Source organism: Cydia splendana, chromosome 1 (genome assembly GCF_910591565.1).
Source record: "Cydia splendana chromosome 1, ilCydSple1.2, whole genome shotgun sequence".
Classification (NCBI taxonomy): Eukaryota; Metazoa; Arthropoda; class Insecta; order Lepidoptera; family Tortricidae; genus Cydia; species Cydia splendana.
This window is the reverse complement of record NC_085960.1, coordinates 17,455,474-17,479,256: the sequence shown is the minus strand read 5'-3', so window position 1 is coordinate 17,479,256 and position 23,783 is coordinate 17,455,474. Positions and strand designations below refer to the sequence as shown.

The 23,783-nt window shown below is 38.3% G+C and overlaps 1 protein-coding gene across 2 annotated transcripts in view; it reads right to left on the bottom strand.

The window, feature by feature from the left end:
- Positions 1-811: 811 nt before the first annotated feature.
- Positions 812-23,783, bottom strand: part of LOC134795347 (protein peste-like) — a 42,825-nt gene continuing 19,853 nt past the window's right edge. The window contains exons 2-10 of one of the 2 annotated variants that reach the window (XM_063767173.1): positions 17,617-17,745; positions 14,568-14,706; positions 14,178-14,335; positions 7,506-7,721; positions 4,736-4,867; positions 3,309-3,480; positions 2,548-2,750; positions 2,063-2,136; positions 812-1,860 (exon numbers count right to left, since the gene is read on the bottom strand). In XM_063767173.1, coding sequence (XP_063623243.1) covers positions 1,587-1,860; positions 2,063-2,136; positions 2,548-2,750; positions 3,309-3,480; positions 4,736-4,867; positions 7,506-7,721; positions 14,178-14,335; positions 14,568-14,706; positions 17,617-17,736 — 1,488 coding nt within the window. In that variant the 5' untranslated portion in view covers positions 17,737-17,745 and the 3' untranslated portion in view covers positions 812-1,586. Of the gene's footprint in view, positions 1,861-2,062; positions 2,137-2,547; positions 2,751-3,308; positions 3,481-4,735; positions 4,868-7,505; positions 7,722-14,177; positions 14,336-14,567; positions 14,707-17,616; positions 17,749-23,783 lie in introns of both variants that reach the window. The other variant, XM_063767181.1, reaches the window with a different exon arrangement.

Sequence of the window (23,783 nt, the reverse complement as noted above, 5' to 3'; positions counted from 1 at the left end):
AGTTTTCTGAGATTTATCACGCACGGGTTGGGAATTGTCGCTTTTGACAGCGGAGGCACTATTATTACTTATCGGCCTGTGTTTATGTTCATGTAGTTTCTGCCTTTTATTCCAAACATTTGCCCCGTTCTCTACCTTATCGTCGACAGGTACCTGATGATTCCAATTCCAACTCACTTAGTCTCTTAGTAACGTGTCAAATTTCTCAGCACAGTCCTTGAGTGCGGTCTGGTATTATATGTAGAGCAGCAGGTTATGTTAATCTACTGCGCTCTAGTTAGATCCATAAATCACCAGTTAGGCTCCCCTATATATTATTACATACAGTTTTAAATGCTTATACCAACATACTATTTATAATAACTTAACCCTCTTTCCATTAAATGCACTGCCTCTAATACATTATCATTACCTTCTAAATTCGTTCATTACCTTCCCTGGCAAAATTGGAAGGAAAAGAAATGAATGAAACAGATATGAATGAAGTTTTGGAAGTTTTCGTCGCCTAGGTCGGTTGATATCAGACCTTGATTTCGCAGAATAAGCCACCCGAAAGGCAACCCTAAAACACATCAATTAGGTATAATGTTAATAATGTACAATTGGTACTTACTGTATAAATCACTAGATGGCGATGAAGATTTATCTGAACCACACTCCTTCCCGACACGTCACTTTCGTCAAAAGTAACATACGGACGACCGCTGTGGTAGCACGCGGCCAACTGACTGACGAACAATGTGTTGTATCCGCGGGAAGTGCTATATACCCTTGCTATATAGCAAAATATAGGTAATCCATTTCTCGCGTCGGTAATGAAGAAAATGCTTGGACCATACACTTATAAGGCTGTATAGTTTTATTGTTAATTTCTTAGAGTATAATATTATACGATATAAAACATAACTAAATTACTTGTTTACTGAACCAAAAAGAAGTTTTCTATTTTTAGTATCTTAAGGTTCAAATGGAGGTCAAAGTATAGCTTCACGCGATACGTGCAGAGAGGAATGAAAATAGTGGGGGTTAATTGTAAATATAAAGAAAATAACCACCTTTTTAGAATTGTTCATGGCGGGCCCATATACTTTAGGTCCTATGTTACAACCTTGCATTGACAGGTATTCGAAAACACCAACACATTTTTGGTAAATTGCAAATAATACCGATTTGCACGAAATGCGAGAATGACCCTTAAAGCAGTATCATTTTTGTTCGAATTTCGAGCCCAATATTCGCTATGTTTTAGTTATTGGCTATATTTTAAGTATTAGTGGGTAGAGATAAGTCTCTACATAATACATACCTACTTTCGTTAAAATGCTCTATACAAGTCACAAATAAATGGAGAAGAAAAGGTACACATATCTGTTATGTTATGTACCTATGTTAACTTATTAATGGTAACATTTAGTCAGCTGGACACTCTTTATCGCTTGTAACTTCATTACCTCCCGCTTTGCACCTATCACTTCACTTCCCGGAGCGGACAAAATGTCTTTCAATCAGTCTTCGAGACTAGACCGAGAACCGGGATTGAGTGACAATACTGACAATCACGTTCAGCATCAAAATCGTCAATTGTATCACAGATTGTTCAGCTTCATCTCTGCTTCATCCTTCGGTTTTTCGCTGATGATGGCGCCTTCCGTCGGGTGTGCGTACTTGTGGCGCGGCACGCAGCACGTGGCCAGTGCCACCAGCACCAGCAGCAGCAGCGCGGCGCACGCGCACACGGTCGCGCCCCAGTCCAAGATGGCGCGCGCGTACACCAGCTCCTCTATGATGCTTGCTTCAGTTTGCACGCTCTGCTCCACCCAGAATATCGGGAAGAGCATTTTCGGCACTTTCTCATATAGCCTGTAATTTAAACATTATGGTTTTTTAGCACAGCTGCGAATAGTTTTCTTTCTCTAGTGATGTTAATTTATCTCAGCTATCAAAAAAATGAAATTACAGGTAGGTACATAAAAAGAACGAGTATTATTAGGTACGTTTATGTGCTCTCTTTTACCACATCTCAATTTGTATTTGTATTATTGATACTTAAATTAACACTTACGCAATATTAGGATTCGGTTCAATTAGAACATTCAGCTGGAACCTAGCGGCAACCTCGAGTGGCACACCAAGTTTCTGAAACAGAAATATATTATACTTATCTAATTTTTTTTTGGTTGAAGATGTAATCTGCTACCAAGATCCGATATACGCTGACCCTGCAGCCAGTATATACCATCGGAGAAGGATCACGAAAGCAGCAATCGCAATGTTAAGACCCTTCTCAAGAATAAACGACTAACGGTCCGATTCGAACTTTAAGATACGTTAGTTAATAGATCTAGAAATGATATGGATTAGATATGTCAGTAACGTGACGTTTCTTCAAACAAAAACGTCCCTTTTGACACTGACACATTTAATCCATATCGTTTCTAGATCTATTAATTGACGTATCTTAAAGTTCGAATCGGGCAGTAAGTAAACATTTTTAAATCATGGAAATCTTTGGTTCTAATGCCACAATAATGTTGATACTGTACTGACCGGCTCCACAGAGAAGTAGAAGGAGTGTTTGTCGTCGTCGGGCTGCAGGCCGGAGACGGCGGCAGCGAGCGCAGGGTCGGCGTGCAGGAAGTGTGGCAGCGAGATGAACGAGGGCGACCCGTAGCGGCACGCCGACACGTTCATCACTCCGCCCCACGAGCAGTCGCCGTTGCAGAAGCACGTGTTGTGGTGAGAGGACGTTGCTGAAACCATCATTTATTTATGCTATAAAGCACAAAAGTAAAGAAAGGATGATTCCCTAGTTCTATACCACCATCCATAGCCATGGGCATAGGCAGGTAGGAGCAGCGGGGCGGCTGCCCCCCCCCCTCCTGGAGTTGAGCTCCATTTCACATACAATGTATTTCCCTCTGCCCCTCCATGTAGGCCTCCGGTGATAACAATTTGCCTTCCCCTAGTTCACTGGCTGCTGACTGGCTACGCCTACTACGATGGGTCGAGCTAGTCTACTTAACCGTCCAATCTGCCGCGAGGATCCGTTTAATTTTCTGTTCTCAGCTATTATAAAAATAGCGGAATCCGGATTGTCAACTAGCGCATATTTTCAGGTTAGTAATTTGTTTTTAGGTTAGTAACATTTTCTGTCGACCGTCATTGAAACATTTTTCTACGAGCGTTAAGCTGTTACTTTTGCATACATTTGAAGAATAGCGCTACAAGACTTCAAGCGGGAGGAAACCTTCTGCCTGCTGAATACACATTGAAGAATGTTGCAACAAGATGTGTTTTAAGAACCTCACAGTTATCGAAGCTCTCCGGCGCGACGGAGTAGCGGTGATAAGGGAGACCTCCGAACTCTCCGCTGAGCTTGTGCGTGAGCTGTATTGAGCGGCACAGGTCCGGCACGAACACCGTCACCGTGGAGCGCTCCGTCAGGTCCCGGGGTAGGAACTCACCCGCGCTCCCCTTCAGCTGGAATCATTTAGATCACATTAAAGCACAATAACCTTTGTGTATTATAATCTGACTAGTCATGAAGCTTCGAAGAAGCCTTTCTTAATCTTAGCTCTGTTATATAAGATACAAAGATTAGTGCCTAATAAAATTGCCTACTTAGGGTCGGTTGCACCAAACCGTCTGTCACCGTTTTAGCGTTCGCTAAATTTTATTGTATGGAAAGTTTCATAGTTCTCTGTTGCTTGACGTTGATCAGTCTGTTAATTGTGGTTGGTGCAACTGGCCCTTAGTCGGGCAATATTTTATACATGTACGTTATATTTTAGATCAAGTTTACGTCCCTACTAGTAAGTACCTACTTCATGATATATCTAGTTTGCATCTTGACTGTTATTAATCTTATTTTGTCTCTATTTACATGATTTGTACCTAAAAGTACCTACCTATAAAAGATATGCGAGTTAAGCTGACAATACAATACAATACAATACAATACAAATACTCTTTATTGCACACCTCATTACAGAAAACAATACAAATAATACAGGAAGAAGAGGTTAAACAACAGGCGGTCTTATCGCTAAAAAGCGATCTCTTCCAGACAACCTTTAGACAATACCTAAAGTTGTAAACCCCTTAACTCTGTTAATCCGATGTTATGGTCTCCACGGTTGATCGCCCGATTGAAATTGCAATGTCTTTTCATTTCAATGGCTTCCCGCACATTTTTTTTATTTATAAATTTTAAGTATACGCGATTAAACCCCGTTATAGTAAAAATGTGTGAAAATCGTGAAAGCGTAAATCAGTATAATGAAACCTCGATAGTTTAATTGTAAGTTCCTTTCATCATCTTCAGGAGGCCGATTTTTGAAATTCGATCTCTCGATTTCGTGTATTTCATTACATAATATCTCCACTACTATGCATTTAAATTCTACTAACAGAATTGAAAACGAGTGGTCAATGTCAATACCACTGGATTCCAAATTTCTATCGCTCTTATTTCAAAAATTAGCATTTCGCCGTTTTCCACCGATTTTCGAGTGACGAAATCGAGAGATCGAATTTCAAAAATCGGCCTCCTGAAGATGATGAAAGGAACTTACAATTAAACTATCGAGGTTTCATTATACTGATTTACGCTTTCACGATTTTCACACATTTTTACTATAACGGGGTTTAATCGCGTATACTTAAAATTTATAAATAAAAATTTATAATAAAATCGGCCCCCATTATGACTCCTTGTAGTAGTAGTAGTAGATACCTTGGCGCACTCCTCAGTGTAGTATGGCAGATAATCCTGGTAGTTCCACCGCAGCACCTGACCTGGTAGAGTGCCGCTCTCCACCCCTGTGGAGACTTCCATGTAGCCATCGGTCGAGATTGAGTTATTCCTCTGAAAACAACACAATAGACGGCAATATGTAGTTACTAACGTCGGTTAAGGATCTTTACTTATACTTATTCGAGTAATATCTTAATGTGTTACTTGATTATTGAAAATAATCCTAGCATCTTACTTAACCCTACAATGCATACAGTTGATACAGTTCCATATATGGCACAACCGAAATATGTGAGAATTGTGTCAATAATCAGGTAGGCAGCGACATCTGTTATACTTTGAAGGTTACTTTACACTCAAGGCTACTTAAATAGTTCGGTGTGTTGCCGCTAGGCAGCAGTATTACACCCAAAGTGTCGGACGATCGGTCAAATTTCGGGAGTTGGTGCCAGGGCTGCCAGATCGTAGAATTGGCTACGAAATTCGTATAATCGAATTTTTTTCGTATCCATTACGTATAGTTGGTCAGTCGGTATAATTGGATACGAAAAAAAACACCGATGTCAAACTACTGACATGCTTTAAAAAACAGTGTACCAATACTGTTTATACGATTTAATGGAACGGCAACTACTTAACCACTTGACCGTCCGACGTATATCCGAATAGTATCCGAAAAAAATATGCTCTTAACCGTCCGCGGGAACCTTACTATCCAAAGGGGTGGAAGAAAGAATTGATTTCAGAGCCATCTAACGGAATATTTCGGCATGGGACAACGTAGCCTAACAAAATAGTTAGCTCTAAAAAAAATTAGATGGCAGTGTAGTTATAATTTAGGGGCCGGACGGTTGAGTGGTTAAATACTCGTCAATGTGGGCTATAACCGCGAAATTTTAAGTTCGCAAATTGCGGGCATCGTTCTCTGTCACTCTTATTACGCCTTTTTTGTAGTAGAATAGAAAGATCCCCGCAATTTGGGGCTTACCGCGAAAACCGAAATTCACCAGCATTTAAAAAATCGATTTAAAATTATTCGTTTTTTTTTTAATTTTGAACTCGTATAGCAAGCGAATTTCGTATAATTGCTGGCACTGGATCGTATAATCAAGATTTATGTACTGGCAGCCCTGGGGGCGCAGCACGGTTCCATTTTTATCGTCTGTCACTATGCGCGTCCCTTTCGCACTTACGTACTTGTTAGAACGTGACAGGCATGGTGACAAGGGATAAAAACGCGACCGTGCTAAGCCGCCTGGTTGGTGCAAAAATCAGTTTTGACAAGTTTCGAAGTGCGACAAATAAATCATTTTAAAGTTAAACAATAAGAAAAAATATATATTGTGACTATTAAACTGTATATTACTCAATGGTAAGTTTAATTTTATAGTTCTGCAATGTTTAGATAGCGTCGAGCAATATTTTTCAAACGTTCCCGATATGGTACACCATGCATTGAGGTTCATATTGCTTACACAATACAAGTAAGGAACGCTTGCACCTGTCAGAGTTTTTATGACGTTGGCATAAGTTTTAGTTTGGCATAATCTGTAGGAACGGTTATTTATGGTTTTACGGCACACTCACGTTAAAATATGTATACATTTGAGAACTTCTGTCCAAGGCATAAGGCTCAAAATCGTTAACCTTTTTTTAGAGCTCACAACAGCTGATTAATTAATAATTATGAATAGTTTTTGGATGATGCGAAAGTAAATCCTTACGGAATGCAGATAATGAGCATTATTTTTCATTTTTATCAATCCTTTGCAAGTAAAAATGATCGAGATCTGGATGATGGGATATTCGAGTGCCGATAGTGAATTCATCTTTTAAATAATGCGGGCAACAATAAATCAGGCTTCTGAAGTATTTAGCGACTCAGAAAATAGTCGGTCGCCATGTCCTGAGTAAGTTGAGCTGACGCCAGTTACATATAACTTATTTTTAAATATATCACAACTCCATACATCGGAATCACCTGTCAGAATTTCGGAGTTGGTATCAAGTTCAATAATAGATCACCAATGTGTTCCATGATCACCTGCACGTCCTATACTCTAATTCTGTAAAGTCCACCTACAAAACCAGAAGTTTTTGTAATGCTGATGCTGGTAATACATCACCAGTAGAGCTTCAAGCTGGCCTCATCAGGACTAAATAAAAATACAAAAATCTCGTCAAAAACATCATGCCAGGTCGCTAAATTCACAAAAGTCACTTAAAAGCAATCCACAACCATAAAAACTGTTGATAGCATTACAAAAAGAAATGAAACATGTAAAAACGAAAATTTGCCATATATTTCTAAATGTATATTCTCTATACCTTAATACACAGATAAAAAACCTTATATTTTCCAAAATATGCGTTGCATATTTTTTAAATTATTTTTCCCTAAAAGTAAACACATATATTTATCACATATAATTTTATTTCCAAAAACTAAAAAGTCATGCATTGTAGGGTTAATAAATAGTCATATGTATGTGCACGATGTTTTTATTTGTAAACTTCTGCAACAAATTATTGCACCTACCTCGTTTATATACAGAGGCCCATTACGCTCGAATTCTAGACTCAAAAACCCCCTATGGGCCCTGTGAAAAATTGTTCCCCTATTCGAAGCGTGTCTATGTTCCGGCATTGCGTGTGTATGCCCTTGAGTCTAATGCTGCTTGACGATTACCTACTCGTATCACGAACTTACAAAACGTCATTTCAATCTAAGAGAAAAACACATACATACTTCGTAGAACAGTCCAAATCTGTCAACAGGCGGGGCGCCGCCGGTCGCGCTGGCCGGCAAGGTCTTGGCCACGTCCAGCAGCGCGTCCTCGTAGCCCTCGAACAGGAGCTCCCGAGCCGGCTTCGACACCACCATGTGCTGCCCGAACATGGCCAACGACATGGATAGCATCTTCTGCTCTAAGAAGCCCCAGCCTCGAGCGCTGTAGATCGCTGACTGGAATTGAAAAGGATCGGTAAGCTAATAAACTTAAATTTAAGCTTTAGTATTGACCGTTTATTACTTGATTATACCAGTAATTGATATTATAAAGCAGGGGTGAGCAATGCATTTGTGGGGTTGCGAGCCGCCTGCAACTTTTTGGAAATCATAAAACTGATAATTAACGGTTCATAGAAATTTCGTTTACGTATTTACAGGTTGGTAGGAATATTGTAAACAATATTACATGTTACGCAATACACACGTTACGTGTTATTTTATGTTTCGTATTCGTACCTGACCCAGGGGAACAAAAGTTACAATCTGAAAGGTCTTGGTACTTAATCGTGCTCACTAATAACATTGAAAGCTTACCGTTCAAAGGCAGACAGTTCATAATTGTATTGAAAGCGAAGATGAGCCGAAAGCTAGTCGCTCGTTATCCTTTTACGTAACAGTCATAGCTGGATTACGCGAGAATATTAACGATATGCAGTCCGCTTGTTAAGGGTTACGCATTACTCAATCGTACAGGATCAAAAAAAATCTTTTTAGTAAACTTTTAGTACCTAATTCAATGTATTCACATATTCATACACATATGTAAACGTGTGCCTATATAACATTGTAGGTATACAAAGTCGTTGACTACAATAACTTGTATTAACTAGACGACAGTCCGAGTTTATCCGTTGCAAATAATTACAAATCTTTTAGCGGAATTCTTGATTTGAAACTTATTAGCGGAATTCTTGTTTTCAACAAACACGTTGTTTATCTACCTACCTATTCTAATGTTTTATTTTTACATATAATCATACTGAAGCAGTGAAAGTTATTCATTAGTTACAACTCTTGTTAGCAAAATAGACTACCTGATGGCACGTGGGCGGAGGTCGGAGGATCTTGAGGGAATCGGAGAGAAAACAGCGTGTGCTTCTTATCGTCACAGATTAATAAATAGTTACTACGTAACAGATACTTCATTCCCGAACAAAAGCAAAAATACCTACGCTATAATAGCCTACAGAACCTTAATAATAATACCTGCTGCTCAGGACAAGAAGAAATGTACCATAATTACGAGCACAAAGAGTCGAGACTGTGTTGCCCGCCGTTCGAGTCACGTGCCAACGCGTCATCGTAAGAATGCGCTAGGGTTGTAGCTACCCTACCTATGATGATTATTGTAATACAACGACTGTTGCGAATCAAATATGTTTTAGTTTTAATATAATGATTTATAATTTTTTCACTTCTCGGAATTCTCTGTTATTAAAATTTAATAAGTAGTTGAAAATATCCTAAATCGCGTAAATAATTTTAATAAATATTCAGGAGCAAAGCAACGGACAATCAACGGTTTTTAAAAGTAATACGGTGCTACCAGGCCGATTAATTATTACATCGTCAAAGTTATTTAAAAATACTTTTTCTAACCCTTCAATATATAATTATTAAACTTTCAGGTGGGACCTTTAGCCCGGCATAAAAAGATGAATTTTTATTATAGGCTTTTTCCTTTGTTTTTTTGACTTTTTCACCCATCTACTGCACAATAATTACGTGGTTTCGGCATTTCGAAGCATAAGCGCGGGAAACGCGCGGTGCAATGCGGTGCGAGCGCTGAGGCGGGCGTTCGGCGGCCCTCTGTCGGTTGTATCGTCGACGATACGCCGAGCGGTAGGCATATAGCGCGTGGCCTTGAGCGTGTGACGGAGGCCTGTTATCGTGTCTATTTGGAAAGTGTAAGAGTACATCACAAATTAACTAGCCTAAAATAATTAAAACTAATAACAGCACCACCTATGCACTTTGTAGGGAACTAAGTAGGTAGGTACTTACGTTTATGTAGATCATTATTAAAAAGTATGTAAGAGGTGAGATAGATGGCGCTGTTAAATATACAATTTAACACTACCTTACAATATACTTACCTATAGAATAGATAGCTAGGTTATGAAGTGCTACGTCGTAGCCAGTCGTAAGGAAATTTTATATGTAACTAACTGAGGTACCCGGCTTCGCTCAGGGAGCTGACATGAGAATTGGGTAGTGGTTGTAATAAAAGGATAAACTTTAAAATATATTTAGGTATAATTTTTTTATTTTATTTTTACTACAATACCTAATCCGAAATCCGTGGTCTCTGCCTACCCCTCCGGGAAATAAGCGTGATTATATGTATGTATGTACAATACCTATACCTAATTCTTTTTTCATTTTCTTTTATTCTTTACTCGAGAGCAACCTACGTAAGTATAGTTGACCGTGAGAAAAGCATGGGGAATAGGGATAAGGTTAACTGGAAGAGATCCCTCAAAGGGATAAGTTCGCCTTTGTACTTCTTACTAATTGTATGTTATTTTTAATATGTCTTTTTGTAGGTACATAAAGAGTTTACTACTACTACTATAACTGGAAGTGTTTGTCGAAAATCTCCTGCGAGTATGAAGGCTTCGAAACGTCCACAGTGTTCTAGAATATTCCACAACATTCGAGTGTGTTCTGGAACGTTCCAGATCACACCAATGATCTGGGACATTCCAGACTTATTACCAAACTTTCCACAACATTCCAGAATGGTCCGGGATGTTCCCGAAAGTTCGAACCTCATGACGGATCTTGTTTTACGTACCTACTAGACATGTGCGCCGCGCCGCCGCGCCGCCGCCGCCGACGATTTTTCCACGCCGCCGCCGCCGATAAATTTGACCGGCGTATAATCGGCGTGGGAAATTTTGATACCTATCGTGTCTTATTCCATGTTGCGTAGTGAGTAGATAGTGACAGAGGTATAATTTAAAGATCCTTATGCTTTTTCGCTTATTATTTGGCAGTGAACCAAATTAGCTTTCATTTTTGTCGTTGCGGTGTTAGCCGTGATAACGATTTAGCGTTAATTTAAACAAGATCTAGTTTCTGGATCTCAGGTTATTATTTGATATTTTATCGCACAGCTTTTATGTAGAACGCATTTTGTTTTACATCAATAGTCTCTTGATTGTCAATTTAATCAGTGAACTAAAGTCAAGAAAATAGCGGGTTCATATCCTAGGACATAAACATGCTATTTTCTTCTTAGAATCTCCAGCAAGCTGTCATGACGATTATAATTGCGTATTTTATGATTTCTAGTGTGATGCTGGTGACACGCATAAATAAATCAAATCATATCTATCATATGATGACCCTTATGCTATACAATTCATATTCACATAATATACAATTTCATTTAAAATTACACACGATCAATTCTTAGTCATTTTATGGTGATTAAATCAGCTTCTTTTACTTAACAATATTATATTTCAATCAAAATTATAAAAGTCAGGTTAAAGCTTCGTAATGAGCTATACCTAAACAATGATACATACTTATAGGAACTTAAATCACCAAGCATCATCACTAAGCTAGCAGTAAAGAAAACAAAGTAGACCTTAACATTCCATAAAACGGGACACTTCAAAGACATTCTGTTGAGCGAATTAACCTGCCAGAGACGTTTACTTTCGAAAACGATGACATCTTTATTGTAACATACATTTCTGTTAAACTTCAGTTCAGACAAATGTAAAGTATACAGTTCATCATTATTTCGTAACAAATACTAGTTGAGGCGACAGCGGCTGGGAAGATTTAAGACTTAACATATAAAGATTTTTTTTGTGTATTATTATTATTATTTGTATTCCGCTTACAAAGTAAGTAATAATACTGCCTAAAATGTAGCGTTTTAAGGCCTGGCCAAACACACGGCGCGACGCAGCGCCGCGTCCGCGCCGCGTGATGCCTGTTCAAACAGGGCGCGCGCGGATCGCGCCGGCCTCACGCTCTCAACACGCCCTCATCGCGCGCGCGAACGCGGCGCGGTCGCGCGGGAACGCTACGCACCGCTCGCTGCCTAACGTCCGATCCGACTGATGTGTGACCCAGCGCGACGCGGTGGACGCAATGGGCCGCGCGGCGCGGGACGCGACAGAAGCGGGGCGTGATACCGGCGGGACGCAGTCTGTTTGACGTCGGTAACCGTTACCGACGTCAAGTAACCTGTTAGCATGTGCCGCGGTCGCGCGGCGCGACCGCGGCGCTGCGTCGCGCCGTGCGTTTGGCCAGGCCTTTAAAGTATCCTTTTTATTTTAATATTTAAACATACCGTTGGTAACCGTTAGGTTCGTATTAGTAATAAATGGTTGCCAAATGATATGATGGGATATAATTTTCGGCAATAATTTAGAAAACACACATAATATGTTTTGGATAGCCTAGTAAATACTCAGAAGGCTTTAATGTAGAGTTTCTACAGCCACGTTCTCATGCAGTATCAAAAATTATGCCACGCCGATTTCACGCCGATCACGCCGCCGCCGCCGGTCAAAAAATCATCGGACGCCGCCGCCGATGATTTTGCCATCGGCGCACATCTCTAGTACCTACCCATACCAATAGGTAGCTCCACTCATATAAAAAAGTCTTCGAATGGTTCACTATGTTCCAGAATATTTCACAACATTCGAATTTTCTGGAATGTCCCGCAATGATCTGGGATGTTCTCGAACAGAATGAAATGTTCTGGAATGCTCTCGAAGTATCGAATATATACTCTCAAATGTTTTGGACTATTCTAGAAATATCTAGAGGGCAAAACTTTCAGCCCTTATATCTTTAAAACTACGCCCGTCAGGTAAAATGGGTACCTCTCCATGGAAATACAAAAAAGGCTTTGAATAATACACAATATTCTATAACATTCCATAACAGTCGAGGGATCTGGGATATTCCCGAACATGGAATGAAATGATCTCGAATACTTTAGAATGCTTTGGACTGTTCTAGAAATGTCTAGAGGGTGAAATTATCTGCCCTTTGTCTTCAAAAGCACGCCCTTACAGGTAAAAACGGGTATCTTCTTCATGGAAGTACAAAAAAGCTTCAAATAGGCCACAATGTTCTAGAATATTCCACAACATTTGAATGTGTTCTGGAACGTTCCACAATGATCTGGGATCCTGGATTCTAGATTATTTCCGAATATTCGACAACATTTCAGAATATTCCGGAATGTTCTCGAACATTCGAACTTCACCACGCTCTTACTTTATATACCCCTACCAAAAAGGCTTCGAATGGTCCACATTTGAAATTGTTCTGGAATGTTCCACAATGATCTAGAATGTTCTCTAACATTCCAGAATGTTCTGTAGCTCCACCCCATACAAAAAAGGCTTCGAATGGGCCACAATGTTCCGGAATATTCCAAAACATTCGAGAGTATTCTGGAATATTCCACAATGATCTGGGATGTTCTCGACCATTCGACAACATTCCAGAAAGTTCTGAAATGTTGTAGAATGATCCCGAACACTCTCGAATGCTCTGGACTGTTCTAAAAATGTCTAGAGTGTGAAAATATCTGCCCTTTATCTTTAAAAGCACGCCCTTCAGGTAAAAACGGGAATATTCTTCACGAAAATACAAAAAAGGCTTCAAATAATTCACAATGTTCTAGAACATTCCACAACATTTGAATGTGTTCTGGAACGTTCCACAATGATCGGGAATCCTGGATTCTAGGCTATTTCGGAATATTCGACAACATTCTCGTGTGTTCTCGAACATTCGAACCTCACGACGGACTTGCTTTATATACGCCTACCGATAGGTAGCTCCGACGCTATAAAAAGGCTGCGAATGATCCAGAATATTCCACAACAATTGCAAGTATTCTGGAATGTTCCCCATTAATGATCTAGAATGTTCTCGAATATTAGACAACATTCCAGAATGTTCTGAAATGCTGTGGAATGCTCTCGAATACTCTTGAATGTTCTGGACTGTTCTAGAAAGGTCTAGCCGCCGAGACGGCTTCGAATGTTCTAGAATATTCCACAGCATTCAAAAGTGTTCTGGAATGTTCACAATGATCTAGAATGTTCTTGAATATTCGCCAACATTCCAGAATGTTCTGATATGCTGTGGAATGCTCTCGAATACCTACTCTCGAATGTTCTGGACTTTTCTAGAAATATCTAGCCTCCGAGACCCGAGACACCTCACCAGGTACAAATTTTCGTAGGTATATATTTCACGATCTATTCTGAACTTTATCTTATTAAGTTAAGGTTCAAATTTCATAAACAAAAACAACTGCTTCTTGGTTTCAAAGGGCGAAACTTTCAGCCCTTATATCTTCAAAAGCGCACCCTTCAGGTAAAAACGGAAAACTTCTTCATGGACGGGAGATAGAGGGCTACCACCTTGTATAGCTTCCTTGATCGTATCGGGACTCATTTTTGAGTTTTAGCGGCACGCACATTGTACACTTTCTTTTATTATATATATTGATTATGTAGGTTGCGAAAAACTTTACAAAACGCTTGAAACCATAGGTTTTATCCGGTCTGATGTTCATTTACAATAAGCGGGCCCAGTCCAGCTATGTTGTTGAGTTGAAGTTAGTTGTTCACTTACTGCCGCTATGATGTTGAGCATGGTGACGTTGTCGTCGAGGCTGCCGTTGCTGGAGGGGTGGAAGTGCCAACTCCGCAGGGTGCGGTAGGCCACCGAGCCGTTGTTCACGTGCCACGTCACGTTCACGTGCTGCCGGTGCTCTTTAAAGCGGTATGGACCTGGAAATTACAACCGGTACACAAGCTTTATTCCTCATTTTAACGCATAGAAATTATATTATGCAAGCTTTCATTCCTAATCTTACCGCGTTAAGGGTGAAAAGGCGGTATACATATACCTACCTAAATCAAAATTTCACTTTGAGGAAGAACGTGGGAAGAACATATGGCATAATCTTTGATACTTTGTTCGTGTCGTTATTTTAATATTTTGACTGTACGACGCACTTACCCAACTGCACCAAGTTGGGCTTTTCTTCCGGGAAATTCTCCGAATTGGTCCAGTTGAAGAGGTAGACGTCCATGAAGAGTGGCACAGACGGCGCCTCCCACTCGCGGAACGATCGAGACCCTGGCACCAGGGCCACTTGCTGAAACCAAATAGAATGATTTTATTGTGTTTAGAAGACAGACCATGACTAACAACAGTAACAACCTATATAGAGCAATTTATCGTCGTGGTGTAGAGTATTTTTCCAGGCTAGACGTCTGTGACTGCGGGGGGGAGCCGAGGTCCAATTGTTAAAGGTATAACGGGATTGAGCCGACAAATATGCATAATTCAATTATAGTTAACAAAATATAATTTGCACCGATTGGTCATAAAACTTTATCTTTACGAATACAAAAAGACAAAAGAGGTGTGAAGTGCTTTGCCGCACGTCCCATCCATATAATGGGAATAACTAAGTTATGATACTTTGTGTTTATTGGATAATATTGACACGTTATTATAAAGGTAAATGAGCCTTTTTTTGACACAAATCCTATCTTTTATTTTTCACATAAATCTTTTATTTTTTAAATAATAGACTACGAATTGAAAAGTTAGAATAATAGGAAAAGTTAGAAATTAAAATGTAACTGGGATCAAGATTGTTTAGCTCAAGTATACTTTAACCTTTTCGATGCCGTGTCAATAACAAAAGCTGTCACTCGGACGCCACGTCACCCAAGTGTCAAAACTGCAATTGAACTTTATGCATATGCAGTAGGTCTATGTTGCTCTGTGGTCTGTGACCGATTAATCGGTCTTTGGCGTTGAACCTGCGGTGCGGATATATCGGTCATTGGCGTCCAAAAGGTTAAGCAAAACCGGCTCGTCTGCTAATTTATTTTTTATTACCCTGTTTGCTGCTAGTTATTGTAAAAGAAGTGTAAATAAAAGAGTCATTAGCGATAACATTAATCGGTGCAAATAATATTTCTTCGACTATACACTGCTGTCTCTAAAGAAACTTCGTTTAAATAATATCAATTCAATGAGGGAAAACCTTCTTGCGACAGAACAAGAGATTTGTAGAGCTAAGCTAAATATATGTAGGTACAGAGTCCCTCGAATTTACACAAAGACGCACTCGCATCAGTTATCATCACAGTGTGTTTGCTTCTATTCTAATGACAACAACAAATATTTAAAGTGTATAACACCAATCAACTTTTTATCAGAGGCCACTTGGTGGATCGAAATTGATAGAAAGCGTCAATTAACGATCGTGCGCATGACCGTCAATTGCGCAAATCATCAATCAATCATCAATATGATTGGACAATGGACATCTGGTTGGTTGGATCAACAGATCGTTTGACCCAACCGGGCTTATCCCGGTTTTATTAAACAAATTGAAGTCAAGGTGCCGTGTGATTGCGATTATTAATTCGCACTTTTGACCGAGTACCTACTACTTAATTACTACGAGTGCATTCTTTAACAAACGTGTCGGTATCATTTTATTTTGTTTCTGACTGAAGAGTAACAGTACAATTTGTAAATTATCCGGTGGTAGGCATCTACTACCTACCAGCCTGTGCCTACTCGTAAAAATTAATACTTACATATAGAATAGAACTCACGCTCTTTGCAATTTTTTGCTAAATTACGAAAATTTTAAGAGAAAGGGTTTTGAGTTTAGCCTATGTTACATGTGTTTGTGTGGGTGTGTGATCGAAACTACTGAGTATTTTTTTTGTGAATGAGGTGTCAATTAACAATTCGTCTATATAGCGCGGTTAAAATAGACTGAACACCACCGAGCAGTCCAAACGCCCGAATCAATTTATAAAGTTAGTACCTATTTCGTTTCTTTCAATATTGTATCCCATTTTATGGGGATATCTCTCGCAGTCTATTATTTACGAAGTGTCAGTGAAAAGTGTGTACACACATGGTCGCTACTCGCTAAGCGTAGCATGCTAAGTGCTAACCTTGCCCGTGTCTTTTATTTATTACCTCCCCAGATTCAAGGTATTCCACCCATGACTTAATATTGGACATGGCCGGCGTGTCCTCTAGGGACCCAACATGGTCCTTGAAGGCTGGAAAGGTGAACATAGAGCTAATGAATTATTTAAACTGGACAGATTTACTGTACGAAGTTCAGTGGGATACGAACCCTGTACCTATTATTGAGATAAGAGCGATAAGACGTTGATTTGACCTTTAGGCGAGTACTCACTTAATCTGCATAATCTGGTAAATAGTGTACATACTTTGTAAATTAGATCAATGTTAGTCGGCGATTAATAAATAACTTTTGAAATAGGTACTTTAAGGGGCTCTTGTGAATAATTGTTGATGAGGGTCAAATGCTAAGAATTCAACCCTTTAAAACTTTAAAAAGGTCTCTAACTAGTAAAAAAAACCTTTAAGAGCTTCCTATCAATATCTAGGTAGCCAATTTTACCAATGCTGGCTTGAATTGCTTGTGAAGGGCAATATGGAAATGAACCACGTGACCCATCAAGTTAATAGCACTTCGTTAGCCACGTGTGGAGATTAGAACGGCTTGCAGGGCTTCCCTCGTGCGCCCTTGAATAGCACGAGGCGAAGATTTGGCCGTTTAACAACTGTATTTCGTATATTTTAATACCTTAGTATTATCCGGTGTCATTATATTTATCATGATCATGAATAATTCGTCAAACCACTACAGTCAAAGTAAAAAGCATTGTAAACGATCCTACCTAATCGCAAAGAAAGGGCGAATTAACATGAGCACCCTCCGCTGACAAAAAACGGGTCCCGATACATGCGACGCGTTTCCTAAATTATTTAACTTTATCGACCCTATTAAATAGAGCCCCAGGAGAACGAGAGGGGAATGCCAGCGGCGGAGAGTAGTAGATACTCACACGGCTGCGAACACGTAGCACTCAAAAACCTCCCAAAACATTGTTTCACGTGTACTCATTCGCGCCAGCGCAAACTCGACGGCCCGACCCCAGCAGAGCACAGAAGGGCAAGACAGCAGCAGCAGTTTCTCCTGTAACATGAAACTCACTCGCGCCACCACGGAGTCGAAGACCCGGCCCCAAGTGAGCGAGATGGCGATGCCGGCGGCAGCGAGCAGCGCGCACACGACCGCGAACACGCAACGCCAGCGCGGCGTGCGCCCGCGCATCGCTCACGCCTCCTGAAATATAACATGACTAATTAAATAAAAAGAAGAAATAAAAAAATATCCTGTAATACTATATTTTACCCTACGATATAATATAGTGTGGCATGTCCCAAAATAAAAAAATATACATTTTTTGATATTTTTATTAATTTTTCGTTTTAAATAATCCTGTATCGAAAGATGGCAGTAAATTTATTGTGACTAAAATTTAACTATGACAATTAACCCTCTATATGCCTATGGATCTGCTAGGCTTCTTGGTAGAGTTGGGTTAGCAAGAATAATGCCGACAACCCACCACGCCAAATAGGAGCAATCTTATGACGTCGAGTTGCGGAAACTAAGCCTGCGAGTACCTACCTAACCTAACCTAACCCTCTATTCTCTTTGCTATGCAAAAGAATAATAAAGTTTAGAATTTCGGATGATTCAAAAAATCACCCATAATTCCATCGTGTTAGAGTCTGTTTTCGGACTCGACATTCTGAAATCTGAAGTATTCGGAATTACCCACATGCAGAATTACTAGCATTCGGTTCAGAGCGTACTCTAAATTATCTTTAAATCCTAATTAATGTTATTTTTAATTTATCCATGTTGTAATGATGTGATGTGGCTGGTGTACAGCCAATTTCAATATTAATGATTTTTGAAGTGAAAACTTCTTTAGCGGCGCTGGGCACTTTATGAGGTGGGGAAAAAATGATAAACTCGAGACAGCGTAACGCGATCACGTGACCGTAACGTTTAGATGGCATTTAAATCAATAAAGAAAAACTCAATGACATTACATGAAAAAGGTTCTAATCTTGTACCTACGGGTTGAAATACGAGGATCTTACATTCTAACTTTATATCACTCAAATATAATTCAATAAAGCTAGATCTTGATGAAATCGCTAATAAAAGTGAACTCTAGTACTGGTGAATAAAACTCAAAATATCATGACCAAATATATTTAGATGCGAGGTCTGCAAGGTAACTTTACAATTTCTATTCGAATTTAAAACAATTAACGCTACAAATTTGAATTTCGAATTTTAAACAAGGTCACTGACCAGCAATTTCGGATCTAAAGTTTTTCAATAGAAAGGAGGATGGGTCAATTATACATAGTGCTGCAGACATGTTGGACTAGTCATTTAGTTTTCACTTCTGTCGGCACTCCCGGAGTGCAACCCGTTGTTTTATTTTAATTAGTTACTTTATATCTCCAACATGGAAATTAATTCTATAGGGCTACAACATTAAATAATTAATCCTATTTTGTCCTCTCTGGATTCCAATAGCACTAAGTGAAAGTTGCAATTGTAAACACTTGTTGTTTACCTGACAACGAGATTATATGTTATGGCTCATTATTTTAGCAATCGATGTGGGGGGCTATTCATAAATTACGTCATTTCAAATTGGGGGTGGGGGGGAGTCTGGACATCGGATGATGGTAGCATGACGTAGGAGGAATCGGGGTCATTCGAAGCATGATTTTTGGATGATTTTAGGGAGAGGGGAGTCAAAAATCGTAAAAATTGATGACGTAATTTATGAACAGCCCCTAGGTTATCTACCTACCTAATGTACCTAATCTATTTATCTTTGTAAGAATATATACCGTGTGTCCGGAATTACCTCGAAAACCACGGAAATTTTACTAAACCCGTAAGTCCATTTTGTATACCTACTAGCCAGGTGGTTAGAAGGTGGTGGACAACCGTCCATTATTTACTGGACACACTGTGAATTAACTTTGAAATTGGATACCAATAAAAACAATGTGGCTCTTATATGTATATAAATAAATATATTATATGAATAAGTAATAGAATTTCACACCAATAAAATCTTGCCAATGACATCTAAACAGTGTGCTGACAGTGACGCGTGGAGGACTCTAGCTAACTAACCAGTATAAAAGCGTTCTTGAATTACCTACGTATAGTTGTTACGGATTCCGAGGTCACATTATATTGGTTTTCACGAGAAGCTGCCTCGCCCGTTTTGACTAAATCGACAAAAATCTGATATCGACACGCGCCTGTCAAGCCCTACATTATGTACCTACAGTATGTAGGTACAGGTGGATAAATATAATACTCTTACTTCAATAACTAAGTTAGGTATTATTATCTGCAGCAAATACTAAAAAAAAACAGGAAATCTCTTCTTAGACAAGAAGTAAAGTACTGTAAGCATGTCCATAATTATGTTGACAGTTCAGTACAAAATCCTCGAAATATGTGATTATTTTTTTGTACTACCTATCAACAGTTAATAAAAAAAAGAAAGTTGAAAATAAACACATAATTCCGTGGGGTTAGATGTACCGTCTTTTTAGGGTTCCGTACATCAAAAAGAATAAAACGGAACCCTTATAGGATCACTTTGTTGTCCATTTGTCCGTCTGTCTTTCAATACCCTTTGTCTTGGGAACGCGTGGTTTTCATATCGAGTTGACATGAAAACCATATACCTACTCAGGTCTACAGTCCCTTGAACTTTGAAAAAATCAAACTTCTAAGTTTTTTTTTTGTGAGAATGGAACTTCTAAGTTAACATAAATAAAGATACGGCCGTTTATGCCCTAAAAAACATAGGTATACTTATCTATATTTCAATACTCTCAAGGGAATCAAAATTTATAGAGTAGATTAGGTACATACTTACATACCTACTTCCCGTTGACCTACAACTAATATGAAATTGGGCAAGTACCTAATATCGTTTTACACTACAAGTAGGCAGCATACATACATAATAGATGCTGTAGTTGGCCGGTAACAAATATACAATACCTAATATGAATGCACGTAAAGATGATGCATCTAATGGATGGGCTCGGATTTCATTAATCGGATTTCAATAACTACTTACAACAAAAGTATCAAGTAAGTACAACAATAAGTACCTAATGCCGTACAACAATTACTAGTGACTCTGTAATTATATTTGTTTATATAAAATGAGCATCTATTTTGAGTCGGTATATTTAAGCTAAGTATTTATTTATTAGTAATAGCTAATGAACTGATGCACTTTACAATCATTAACTAAAGAAAGGCTTCTTCACATTTCAAACATTTCTTACTCTCAATTATGTACTCATGTCATGTCATAACAAGAAAAAAATACTAATTAGATAAGGCTGCTATTTAACTGATCACCAGATTTAGTAAAATTTTATACCAAAAAAATATATTTTACCACCCTAAAATAATGAATGATCACCAAAATTATAACACCATTTTAATATGAAATGATTACCAATTTTATTACATTTTACTATCCTTTTAAAGGAAATGACACCAAACTAATCATTTTTAACCCAAAAATTGTAAATGATTACCAAATTTCAAACCCCATTTTAATGTGAAATGATAACCAAATTTTTACATCTTGCTATCCTATTAAAGAAAATGACACAATAATAATAATTGTAAACCCAAACATAGTAAATGACCACCAAAATTAGAACTCCATTTTAATGTAAAATTATAACCAAATTTTTAAATCTTGCTATCCTATTAAAGCAAATTACTCCAAAATAATCATTGTAAACCCAAAAATAGTTTATGACCACCAAAATTGTAACCACATTTTTATTAAAAATGTGCAAATGCTTAATATAATACTATTAAATTAATTAATCCACTTCGTCACCTTTTTCTAGTAGCATTTTATTTCTGTAACAGTCGCAGTTCTAACCTAACCTAACCCACTTTTCTAGTAGCATTTCTTTTCTGTAAGGGTCGCAGTTCAAACCTAACCTAACCCACTTTTCTAGTAGCATTTATTTTCTGTATGGGTCGAGTTCAAACCTAACCTAACCCACTTTTCTAGTAGCATTTCTTTTCTGTAAGGGTCGCAGTTCAAACCTAACCTAACCCACTTTTCCAGTAGCATTTCTTTTCTGGAAGGGTCGCAGTTCAAACCTAACCTAACCCACTTTTTCAGTAGCATTACTTTTCTGTAAGGGTCGCAGTTCAAACCTAACCTAACCCATTTTTCTAATAGCATTTGGTTTCTGTAAGGGTCGCATTTCAAACCTAACCTAACCCACTTTTCTGATAGCAGTTTGGTTCTGTAAGGGTCGCAGTTCAAACCTAACCTAACCCACTTTTCGCGGGATTTACTTAATACGGTTCTCGCAAAATATTTGCCTCCAATAATTCACGGCCTATTATCTAATTGCTTGGAATTAAGATTAAAGGAGGAGACTGTTGGGACGGTGTCCAGCATTGGGACATTTACGTTAAACGTTCGTGTTTCGTGCTAATTGGTTAAATATAAAACATAAAGCTTCCGACCAAAACCGGGTCTGATAACTAAAAAATCTTAGTGATTTAGATTTTATTCATAAAAAACCTGCAAATGAGCAAGGAATGCAAGGGATGTGTTCTTCGATGGCATTCTTTCTAATGTACCTAGTTAAAACACTGGTTACTATATTGTACCTGAGCTCAACTCATATTACGAGCGACTAACCACATATTACTTACACTAGGCACCTACACCTACTGAAGTGTATCATTACGAGGTCAAGAAGATGCGATAAGTTCCAAGTCTTAATTTAATATGCACCATGATTACAAATATAAGTCAGTGACTTTGTAACATAGCACTACAAGATTGAACGAACTATGACACCTTATCTATATTTTATTATTGTGTTAACTTTGAGGATTAATTTCTCAAGATTTTATCGTATTAGCCGTAGTAATGCCTAGATAAATGATCCAACCTATTTACATTGCAGAAGTTTAGTACCTAATAGTAATGCATTTAGGTAGGTACGTTGTTGAATTGTTTTTTTTTACATGAGCACAGTTGTAAGCAGACATCGTAAATTTTATAGCATTTTTGGTGCAGCAGAGTGGTGTTAACGGAATTGGTATAGATAATTCCAACTGAAATGGTAAATAAATGAAGGTTAATATTAATGTAATTAACGCTAATTAATCATTAGGGTTGAAATTGTTTATACTAATTCCGTTAACACCACTCCGCTGCACCTAAAATGCTATAAAATTTACGATGTCTAGTTGTAAGCATAATAAACACAAAAATCTTAACCTAAATTAAACTAATAAATTAATTTATATATTATTTACAGATAGGTAAATATATGTACCTATGTAAATATACAATAGTATACCTAATAATCATACCGGCGCATCCAATTACATTACCAATTTACCAGCTATCGAAGCAAATAAAATAATATCGAAAATACAACTTCTTCCCAGCGTCATTATAAGGTTGCCCTGCTATTGTTTTGGTTTCAGCATTATGAGGAAACATGGAAAGTTATTTCGTAAAGTAACGGAACCCAGGAAAAATAAGTCTACCTGTGAAATATATAGTGAACAACATGTTTTGTTATACCCTTCCAGGGTCCATTATGTAACCTATGTAACATACTGGTATGCAAATAAAGATCTTATCTTATCTTTATATGTTTAAATAGGTAGGTAACTGAACTGATTAACGCTGCTGATGTTAAAGGTAATTTTTAATGTACTAGTAGTTCGCCCCGAACTGAGAACTCGCGGTTCGCCAAAAAGATCAATTGAACGCAATTGCAGTGCTACTTCGTCGTCAAAGGATCGAAAACCGCGTGCGATTTATAGCAAGATCTGTGGAGCTCTTAATTAATAAATTTAGGTCACCAATGTCACCATAGAGATTAAAATAAAACGTGTCTGTGGTAAGCCGTAATCTTTCGTGTCAAATGTCAAATACTAATATTATGTTTATTTTATTACGTTTTTATTTTATTTCGTTTTTATCTTACAAATTATTTTAAAATCTTAAATTAAAAAACAATATTATCAATGTGTAAACCGAGCACTTTCATTTGATACCAAACTCGACCATACTTTCTTGCAATTAAAATGACCAGAATAGCAAGATCCCTTACAAATAGCTTTTTAGCATTTTAAGCTCTTCTAGCTCAATAACCTCTTGATCGAGCCTGCTCAAAAATTAATGACTAAAATATAATGCCCTCAACTATACGATCACCCAATTTCACTTCACTTCGCTCGCT